Here is a 10,726-nt window from a genome sequence, read left to right as displayed (position 1 = left end):
AATTCTGTCCCCTCTCCCCTGGGTGGGGAGCGAGTGAGCAGCTGGGTTTGGCTGCCAGCCCAGTGAAACCACCACAGTGTCTGAGCACTTCTGGATTGGGTGGTCATGGAAAAAAAGAGCTGATCAGGGATGCCCCCATCCCAAGAAGCAGTGGAGGCAAAAATACGGCTTTGGAGAGCCCTGGTGAAGTTGTGTGTGTGCGGATGCCACGGCACTGGGAGAAGGGGGTGTGGGATCACACAGGACCCTGCCTTCCCTGTGCCACCTCCTCCTTCCACTCCTTCAGGATGTAGAAGCTCATGAGATCCTGGCAGGATCCATCAGGAAGCAGCACTTACTCATATCTGAAGGAGGATGAAATCTCACCCATTGAGTGCTTTTCCTTCCTCCTGACACGCTCCAGAAACCCTCTCCCAGCACACTGGCACCTACTGGGAAAGATCTTCAAGCGTAACAATTTTATTAAGTCTTATAAATCTTTTCCCCCTCACCTCTCACCCTAAGGACAAGGCTCCCAAGCGAGGGTGGTTTCTCTCAGCGCTGCCATCCCTGCTTGTTCATCTGTCTGGAGCAATTACTGCGGCTTCCGCGGGGATTATTTTTCAGACAAAGTGTTGACATTTTTCCCCAGTTGGGCGTCACGTGTGTACCTGTGGTGGTGATTTCTGAGCAGCAGAAGCCTAACGAGAGGCCTGCCCTGCGGTTAATGAGGTGTTGGGAGACAGCACGGCTAAATCTGGCATTGCACTCTCCAACTTTCCAGTTTAATTAGGATCCTGGATCTCCTGGTCATGCAGTTATTCATTTTCTGACTGGAGTGACAAGCCAGCCTTTCACAGGGAGAGCCACCACAATATTTAAGTAAGGTGTCCATGTTGTTGGCTGTCCACATTGCTCCCTCTTGCCTGGCTTTGTGTTTGCCATTGGAACATCATCGGTAGCCTTTCCCAGGTGCTGGACCTGCCAGAGCTCCAGTGCCAGGGCCATTGGTGGTGGCTGGATCCTTCTCATTTCTCCTCCTGGCCTAAATCCAGGATTTTGGGAGATATCCAGTCCTTACTGGGCACTGCCAGGTAATGGTTTAAGTGCCAAACTTCTCAACTCTTCCCCACTGCAGTTAAGCATTTACAAGCTCATAGCAGCACAGGAGGTGGAGATGGAGGGGTTCAGCCTGTGTCCTGGCCTGGAGAACCACTGCTGCAGGTGTAGGACATGGACACAGGTGAGGATGATGATGATGCCCCATGGGATATCCTTTGGCAGCTGAAGGGTTGCAGGGAGCTGCGTGTCTGCTCCCTGCCCACCATGAACCTGAACCACCTTCACCGGGAGCGTGTCTGACCTCACTGCTCAGGTAGTGAGAAGCAAGCACGTGGTTTGTGGTGGCAGCAGAGCTGATGAATCATTCCTGGTTCACCTTTTACAGTGGGATCCCGTGTGCTTGCTCCGAGTTGTGCTTGGATGTGTAAAATGAGGCGATATTTCAAAAAAAATGGTGGTGGGTGTCTGCCAGTTTAGGGCTGCCCAGCTAGCTTACCTGTGACACAGTGATGGTGAAAAACCCCAGAGATATCCCACTGTTGTGCTTATTACTTTTTATTTTGGGGAGGGAAAGGTGCCTGTGCAGAGTAGATTTTTTGCAAGAATTATTTTTGTCTTTTAATTAAAATGTTTTAACTGGGGTACACAGCAAAAACATGCCTTTTTTGGCTGTTGAGGATTATCAATGAAAACTGGAAATTGATATTGGTTGTCCTTCAAGCACTGGATGTGCACACAGTAAATACCTGCAGGACCATAGATCTGACCTCCCCATGGGCAGCTGCTGAAGCTGCTTCCCCACCACGGCTCTGCCGTTGCAGCTCCCTCCTTGCCTGGGAGGCTGATTAACCACCACGATATCAGCGTTGGGGAAAAGATTCCAGAACCAGCAAGTGCAAAAGTTCAGGAGCACAGTAATTACAACGCAATTCCAAAGTGCGGTAATTAGTGGTCTAATTACTGCTGCAGAAATAGGCAAAGCATACATAGCGCCTTTTCTTCCTGTCTGCCCTGCAGATCTGGCTTCTCTGGGGTTTGCCAGGAGCAGGTGGCACTTGTCCCATGTCCCTGTCCCCGATGACAGGAATGGAAAATGTGAAAAATGGAAAAAGTGAATAAAGGGAGCGCAGGTGGGATGAACCTGGGACTGGCTCTGCCAGAGACATGGGATTTGGATTGATACCCGCTGGTGAGAGGTTGGGCTGTGACTGTCCCTCTGTCACACGGGGCTGGGCAGGGACCCCCAGCTCTCCAGCCTAAGGCAGGTTCCCCCGGGAGCTCACTGTGGTGGCTGGTGCAGCTGCCAGAGGATTTATTATTTGTAAATGAGGATGAGAGAACAGATAACCCTACACTGCTGGTCATGGGGCAGGTGACCCTCCCCAGCCGTGTTCACTCAGGAGCAAAGTGTCCCCGTGAAAACCCTCCTGCAGCCACAGCAGTGAGGTGACACGGCTGGGGAAGGAGTCCCAGCACTACCCCAAGGGACAGGGTAAAATGGATTGCGATAGCTCATTAGTGGGGACACAGAGTCACAAAAGGGCCTGGATTGGGAAAGCCCTTTAAGCTCATGGAGTCCCATCATGAACCCAACACTGACCAGTCCCCGACTAACCCATGTCCCTCAGCACTGTGTCTACACGACTCTTCAATCCCTCCAGGGATGGGGACTCCACCACTGCCCTGGGCAACCCCTTCCAATGCCTCAGAACCCTTGCAGCAAAGAAATTCTTCCTCGCATCCCATCTCAACTGCCCTTGGTGCAACTTGAGACCATTTCCTCTTGTCCTGTCCCTTGAACAGACCCACCCCCACCTCTCTGCACCCTCCTTTCAGGGACTTGGACAGAGCCAGAAGGTCTCCTCTCAACCTCTTTTTCTCCAGGAAGGTCTTGTCTCGGTGTTCCCAGAAGATGCTGTGTGTGTGCTCACAAGGAGGGTGTGCACAGCCACTGGGACAACATCAAGGGGCTTTGGTGCCTGGAATTACTCAGGAACAGATTGTAGAAGAGGCAGATTTACTTAATAAATAAATACAAATAACATATGGCAGAGACTAGGGTGAAACATAGCGATACTCATGCTGTAAGGGGGGCTCGGATGGCTGGGGCTTGGGGCTTTCAGCTGCTGCTGGTTCGGGTTAATACGCTGAGGGTATCGGCGAGCACTTAACCAGGCTGGCACTCAACTGACTGATGGTGATGGTGCAATCTGAAATTGCCTGAAGGGGGTATTGGAAGCTACATACTCAGGTGGATAAATATGTTAATAGTGACTATCCAGGGGGGTTTTGCCTTAGAACATCTGGGGACAGTAAAAGCGCGTGTTCCCCGGTGTCTGGGGTGTCCTTGGGGTGCCTTTGGCTGCATTTCTGGGTGTCTGCCCGGGGCAGGTTTGTCTCCAGGAGCCACAGTGTGGTCACAGCATGAGCTGGCCCCACGTTGCCAACAGACAGTGCAGAGCAAGGGGGGACCTTGGGAGGGTGTCGGGGCTTTTCCCCTCCTCCCGCAAAGCCTTGTGCAGAGCGGAGGAGCTCTGCTTTGTCTATTTTTGGTAAAGCCTTTACCTATAGCTCGGAGCTCTGACGTTTGGCTCTGTCATGCTGGCCAAAAAGAGAGAGAGCAAGGGTGGAAAGGAAGCGATGGTGGTTGGGGTTTGGGGTTTGGGTCGTCTGTGAGCTCTGGGGCCGGGGCTCAGTCGGCTGACACGGGCAGCGGGAGGAAGAGGATCGCTTTCTGGCCATAGTGAGTCCGAGGGCCCAGCTTGCTGTTCCCGTTCTTCTTCAGACCAACAAACCAGTTCTTATCTGCGTGCTTTTTGGAGACGTAGGTGTTGTAATGGTTTTCTTCAATCCTTTCAAGGAAGAGGCACTCCTCACCCAGTAACTGCTGAAAGAGAGACCCGGGGAAATGACAGTGAGAGGGGATGATGCCGTAGGGAAGATGATGAACTTTCCCAAGGCAGCGATCCTGGCGTGGGCACTCCCTGGCTAGGATGCTGTCCAGACCCATCGCTGAGATCTTTGTGCCCCAGGAAAGTTCATATTTAAAGCGTGGAGGTGAGTAGCCTTGACTTAGTCCCCTGGGCTACTCCTGCAGTAACTTGTCCGTGACTTGGGTATGGGGTTTGGCAGTAACCAAATGCACGAGCACAGGGAACAAACCAGCTCTGTGGTGGGGATAAGCTGCCTGTGACCAGGATTATGTGCCTCACGCTTTGCTCTACATGGGACCATTCTCAAAGACCCGGGTGACTGTTGGTGACTCGGTGCCCTCCAGTTCCTGGACACAGTGGGGTGAGCTCCTGCCTTGCACCATCCCTCTTGCCATGGGATGTTGTGGATGCTGCCGCTGCCTCCAGCAAGGGCTCGGTGCATCTGGGATGCAGAGGAAAAGTGCAGGGAGGTCTTTGCTCAGTGGCTGTGGGCCATCCCTCGGGCTGCTCCCTCTCCTAGCAGCTCTGAACCACCTTGCAAAGCCATGGTGAGGAGGGAGGCAGGCAGAGGTGCTGGCAAGGTGCTGCCGGGGCTGGAAGAGCTGGGATGGAGGTCACCTGCCTGGCAATCTGTGAGGTCCCCCCTCACAGATCTGCAGCTGCTTCAGGGATGTAAAGAAGCTGCTGCTCCAGACATGGAATATGATATTTGTCAAGTGTTTGAGGCAGGGTGGTAAATGGTGTTATTTGATAATTTATTTATTTCCCCCTAAAATAAAGCCGGATGGAGAGTGGCCAGCCAGCTGCCAAAATAACAAACAGAGGCTAATTGTTGCTTGGGGTTTGCATTACTCAGAGCTACGAGATTTCTGCAAACCTCAAACCCTCTGCGTGTCTGGTCCCACACCAACCTCCCACTTACCGAGCCGTAGAGCAGCCCGTTGGTGTCCATCGCCAGGTACTGCCCAGACTTGGTGCTCTTTATATACACCTCGCCCACGCTTTCCGCGCTCAGCTGGAGCTGATCTGAAAGGAAAAATAAAACAAGAACAACAACAAAAGTTAAAAGGAAAATAGGAAAAGGGGAAAAAAAAATAATAAAAATTGTCAAGAGATAATGTCGAAGCTGCCAGGAAAGTGAGCAGGGCAGTTTTGTTCTGAAGCCTGGCTTATAAAGAGTTTATAAGGAACAGTGCAGCATGTAATAAAAGTGTCTCCTGTACCCTGTCCTTCAAAGAAACCCCACAGCCATCCTTTAGGAACCAAAGACCAATTTTTTCCTTCTTTGACATCAAAGGAAGGACAGCCTTTTGGTTAAGATGCTGGAATGGGACACAGGAGATTGGGGTTTTAATTCTGGCTCTAATTTACAAATTTCTTATGTGGTTTTGACAAGACACTTAAGGAGTGACATATGAAGAAGTATTTGGAGAGCTAAACTGGGGACAGGCAGACTTGAGATGCCTGCATCGCAAACCCCTGATCCAAAGCATCCCACCCAGCAGTGCACTGCGGCTGGCCTCGCCCGGCGCCTTGGAGCTGGGTACTGGAGAAATGGGAAGGGCTGATCTCCCGTAGGGAGCCATGAGCCATGGCTTACAGTGCCCTAATTTGTGATACTAACATGAATTTGATATTAAACCAAGATCTGAGCCTGCTGGTGCTCAGGCTGGGTGGGGGCGATGGGTTGGTGGTGATGTTGTGTTGGTTCATGCAGCCCACTGGGTACTGGCTTTCTATCCCTGATGCTGGACCTCAACTGGAAACTCTGGGGCAAAGATAGCCCCTTATTGGTCTTGTGCCATGGGAGGGGAGCAGGTCAGCTGGAGGCTGGGGTGTCTGGGCCACCTCCCTCCTCTGCTCAGCATCCTGTACCCAGCACAGCAGATTTAACCTTTCTGTTTGTCCAGTTACTTTTTTTTTGCCTCGCGGGTTCCTTTTTTTCCTCACTTTGTTAATTACAGAAGTTTCAGAAAATGATTAAGACTTGGCTGGAGATTTTGTTTAAGGTATTTATCAGGAAAAGGCAAGGGCAGAGGCTGTTTGGTTGGTGAGAAGCTTTGGGAGGACACACGTGCTCAGAGCAGAGCCCGTCCTGCTCTCACGGGACATCTCAGCATCCCTGCTGATGTGCGGCTGTATCCAGAGTGTCCTTTGCAAAATCCAGCTCTTCCAAAGGATCATTCCCATCTCCCAGCCAGTGATTTTCCTGAAGTTATAGAGGTTTGTAATAGAAATATTTAGGTTGGTTTGAACAAGGTCTGAACGGATCCCTCAGCTCCAGCTCCTTCCTTCTTTTTAAATGTATTTTATTTTATCCTTTTTCAGATGAGGTAAAAGGTCGTGTTACCTCTTGGCACAGCAGAAGCCCCCATCCCAGTGAAGTCTTTGCTGTAATGGTTCACGTTCCTCCTTTTCAGCATTTCCTGCTCAGTAAATGATGGTTAATTAGTGAGTTGCCTGGGTGCAGATTTGCAGCAACATGCAGTCCTGGTGCTCGCAGGGGGAGAGCCCCCAGCCTTGTGTTCCCTGTGGTGCTGCAGCCCCAGGACGTGGCCAAGGAGATGGGGAGAGAGGGAAACAAGATAAAAATGATGATACTGTCCTAAAAACTGCCTCAAAGGGAGGGGAGCAGGGGGACCCCCCAGCTGCCGATGGGGGCAATAAGGTCTTCAGCTGCAGAGGGAGGGAGAACAGTGGGTCCAGAGGAAGGGGATATGGTTTAGTGGTGGACTTGGCAGTGTGAGGTTTTCTGTTGGACTCAATGATCATAAAGGTCTTTCCCAACCAAAACAATTCAGTGATTCTATAATTCTAAGGATCTCATGTGCAAATTCTTGGTTTTTTTTTTTTCCAGGTCTGTGCAGATATTTCCTTCCATAAAGTTATAGGATGAAACAGAAAACAAGGCTGTTTGTGGAAATGAACATGAACTTCGTCCCTGGGGGGTCTGCAGTGTCCTGGTAAGTTTTCTTTTCATTTCCCAGTGCAGGCTCAAGATGCCCATGCATGGCAGCAAGGGACACGGTGAGAGAATCCTGATGTGGGGCTGATGACAAGGGCTTGGAGTGAGCGACTTCTGCTCTCCTTAGAGATCCTCCCTGATCTGGGGCCAGAACCTGGTAGGGTGATTCAGGATGAAAATAAGAATTCATGATATTTATCTGGAACAAAACACACACGGGAGCGGGCAGGTATTTGCAAAGCACCAGTGCAGGCTGCACCAGTGCAGCTGTGGACCTTGGGATGAGCCACGGGCGCTCCTGTGCCTCATCCCTCCCTGGGGGTCTCTCTCCCCACTGTCACCTCCAGGTCTCCCTTGCTCTGTGCTGGCTGGTGCATGTCCCAGCTGTGTAGGCAGCATCCCACAGTGCAGGTCATGGTCCAGGCTGCTCCCCTCATGTGCTGGGGAGCGGGGCTGAGCCTCTGGTGATCGCCAGGCACAGGGAACCATCGGTGCTCGGGGCAGGGTACCTCGCTGGCAGGGCTACTCCGCTGGCACGCAGCCTTCCCAGGGGTTTCCTCTGTAAATGTTTGTACGTTTGGATATCCCAGTTGATGAGATCATTTATAGGAGGTTCCTTTCTGGCAGAGGTTTCCAAACATGCAGCCCCAGGCCAGGAGCTGGCAAGGCGTGAGCGTGGTGGGGCACAGCGGGTGCCGTGTGCAGGAGTGATGCCCGTGCTTGCTGCCCGTGTGCATGGTGTGGCTGTGGGGAGTGATGGCCGGAGGGGAAATGCTCACTCCAGGGTGATGGACTCACTTTGCCAAGGGAAAAGGGCTGGGCTGTGTGGCAGCACCCGTGCTGTGAGATGGTCGGCTCGAGGCTGGGGTGCAGGAGTTGGAGACTGGTGTCCTCGTTAGCACCCCACGTCCTGGGAGATGCCACCTTCTGCTGGCTCTGCAAACCCCTGCTGAGCTCCCCAGGGCACACAAGCATCTCTCCACCCCCTTCTGAGTCCAGCAAAACAGCTCTGGCAAAACAGCTCTGGCAAAACATGGTGGAGGTGCTTGTTGAGCTGGTACTGCCTCTGCAGTCCTGGCTTGTGGGTCCTGAGAGCCCAGTCCCACCTTCTGCACATCCTTTGGGTCAGTGTCCTCCTCTGCCTCTTCCAGAGGCTTAGGAAAGGTTAGTGCCCAGTTTATTCCAGTGCCCCACGCTGTGTTTATCCAGCCTTGGTGAGCTCACCCTCGCCCGTCCCCCGGCGCTGCCGCGTTCTGTGTGAGTGGTGGGGAAACGGCGCTTGTAATTAAAACTCAGCTCTAAACTGCCAGTCGTTAAAACAGCGACAGCAAGAGGAAAGGTTCCGTTTGGGGGAGAAAGCCACATGTGGGCTTGTGGCTTAAAGAAAATAAGTGCTTTTCTTAGCACTTTGTTAGGCAGACTTGGCTCCTCCTGGTCCTTCTCTCTAACCAGATAGGAGCCTGGCAGGTCCCAGTTATATTCCAGTAAACATTCAGGATATGGTGTGCCCAGAGGGTTCTGCCACCAACCAAGAGCTCTGGTGCATGGTGGTTGGATAGAGCCCAGCCCCGCTGCCTGCAGAGCCCCACAGGGAGCTGTGCTGAGCTGCTGGCCCAGCTCTCCTTGGGCATCAGTTTAAAAAACAAGCATTTTGGAAGTGCAAAAGCCCTAAAAGCTTAAAATTTCTCAACTGATTCATAGAATCATAGAATGGTTTGGGTTGGAAGGGACCTTAAAGATCATCCAGTTCCAACCCCCCTTGGATTTTGTGTCTTGGCCCTCTTTGCCATTTGCTCTTTGTCCAAGTGCTTTGCCGAGGGGTTGCTGCTGGTGGCCTGGCCGGGCTCAGCAGGGAGAGCTGCCGAGGACAAGGGGCTTCTTGGTGCCAGGGCCAGGGACTCAGCTCTCATGCAACATCTTTGTGTGGCTTGGTCAGGGCAAGAGAGCCTCAGCACCCCGGCTGGGCTCTGGGCGCATGAGTTGCTGGCAAGGAAAGAGCTCTTGATGCCTTCAGTGACAGGAACAAATACTAACTAGGATAAACAGGCACCTTTCCTTGCTGTATAGGATATTATTATTAATTTTTGATATTAAGGTTTTCCCTATATCAGAGAATCTGCAGCACTTCATAGCAGCATTTACAAACACGGCTCTTTTGGGCGCACGAGTCGTGCCAATTTCTTAGGGTAAACTTGGATGCCAATTATGAGGAATGAACACGCTCCTAGAAAGGCAGTGGGATGTGCCAGGGGTGTTGGTATCTGCGTGGGCAGCTCATCCCAGCAGCAGGTCCCCAGTGCCCCATGGGCTGGAGCTGCTGGCATCACCGACTGTGGGGAAGAGGGATGGGCAAGAGGAGACTCTGGCTGCGGAGGGCAGCTCTGGTATCCCCCAAATCTTTGTCACATGCGGGTGTATATGTACCCAGATGCACAGGAAATGTGTTGTAACTCTTCAGCACACACTGAGACAGACTGGTTTTCATTTAAAAAAGTGAATGGTGACTCGAGTGCAGCTCTAAAGCTGTTAAGTCACAAAATAGCTCGCTCTCAGCTGGTCCTTGCCTCTGCTGGGCTGTTGCATGGCATTAGCTGCATCAGGGGTGAGGGCAGTTCCCCAAAGGCAAGGGGACACTCTGTGCAGAATATACAGCTGAAATACTCTCTGCAGTAGAGGAAGCTGGGCCTGACCTCCTACTTTGGCTGCCGACTTCATGTATGAAGAGGTGCAGCCACAGCTGCTGGGAAATGGTGCCCGTGCTGCACCTTCCACCCCAGCGCCAAGGCAGAGACCCCACAGAGCTGTGTGGTGGCTGCAGGTGTGCGGGGGATGAGAGGCTGCTCCTAAGCTCTTTTTTTTCCAGCTGCCAGCTCGCAGCCCAAGCCAGCCATGCCACAATTAGCACTTTGGTCCTGTATGATCTGCCAGCCTGCAATTATTTTGATAACCAGTTTCAGACTCAGTCCCTCTGCAGATGTGCGGTAGCGTCCGTACCGTGCCTCCCCGCGCTCTGCACACCAGCTGTAGGTGTGTTTGGTGCATGTGCTGACTCCTGGAAGGTGTCAGGAGGAAAGAGAACCTGGTACAGAGCCCATCTCCCCAGCTCCCCCCCTTCCTGGCTGATAAATCCCAGGAGCACAGAGGAGCTCCAGGAAGCCCCATTGGGTTTGCTTACTGTGCTGGTCGCTTCGGTCCCTGGTCCCATCCACTTTGCCGTCTGGGAGGATCCGTAGGAAGTGGCCCCCGTTGCTGCAGTAGAGGAGTTTGGGTTTCTTGTAATTCCCCAGGGGAAGGTTGAACCTTTCGGTCAGGGCGGTGAAGGTGGTGATTTCCCCTTCGGCCATCTCTCAGCCTCTCTCGGCGGCCGGGCTGCAAGAGATGGGGTGATGGATGGCAGGAGCAGTGGCACCGGGTGCTTGGCACAGGCTGCTGCTGCCAGGCTTTTAAAGGGAGGGGAGGGGAGGGAGGCTGGTGGTCCTTGGCCAGTGGCCGGGCTGGCTGTGGGGCAGGTGATTCACACGGCACAGGGATGATGGCTCAGGCAGTGACACAGCCCAAAGGTGATGCTGCTGGCGTGGGAGGTGGCGGGGGGATCGTCTCCTCACTGGGTGTAGCTGGGTCACAGGGACTCTGTCCTTTTAATTTTATCATAGTAAATTCTGTTTTCTTTCTGCTCTCTATTGACGTATGTACTAAAATTATATACTCAAAAAAAAAAAAGTTTGAAAACCAGCCGGTGTCTGATTGAAACCCACAAGAGGCGGGAAGGGAGCCCAGGTTAATAACT

The 10,726-nt window shown here is 52.5% G+C and overlaps 1 protein-coding gene across 2 annotated transcripts; it reads right to left on the bottom strand.

The window, feature by feature from the left end:
* Window positions 1-3,723: 3,723 nt before the first annotated feature.
* FGF1 (fibroblast growth factor 1) lies at window positions 3,724-10,283 on the bottom strand. Of its 2 annotated transcripts, none has more exons than XM_010165596.2 (3): window positions 10,115-10,283; window positions 4,897-5,000; window positions 3,724-3,928 (listed from the first exon to the last, which is right to left on the bottom strand). In XM_010165596.2, exons 1-3 carry the CDS (start codon window positions 10,281-10,283, stop codon window positions 3,734-3,736), a joined length of 468 nt encoding a protein of 155 aa, XP_010163898.1. In that variant the 3' UTR covers window positions 3,724-3,733. The 2 variants fall into 2 exon arrangements, with proteins under 2 accessions (XP_010163898.1, XP_010163899.1); XM_010165597.1 differs by having other exon boundaries at window positions 3,734-3,925.
* Between the last annotated feature and the right edge of the window lie 443 nt (window positions 10,284-10,726).

The sequence above is a fragment of the Antrostomus carolinensis genome, unplaced genomic scaffold (genome assembly GCF_000700745.2).
Source record: "Antrostomus carolinensis isolate BGI_N321 unplaced genomic scaffold, ASM70074v2 scaffold28713, whole genome shotgun sequence".
NCBI lineage: Eukaryota > Metazoa > Chordata > Aves > Caprimulgiformes > Caprimulgidae > Antrostomus > Antrostomus carolinensis.
Note: the sequence above shows the minus strand (reverse complement) of the source record. Positions and strands in the feature narration are given on the sequence as shown.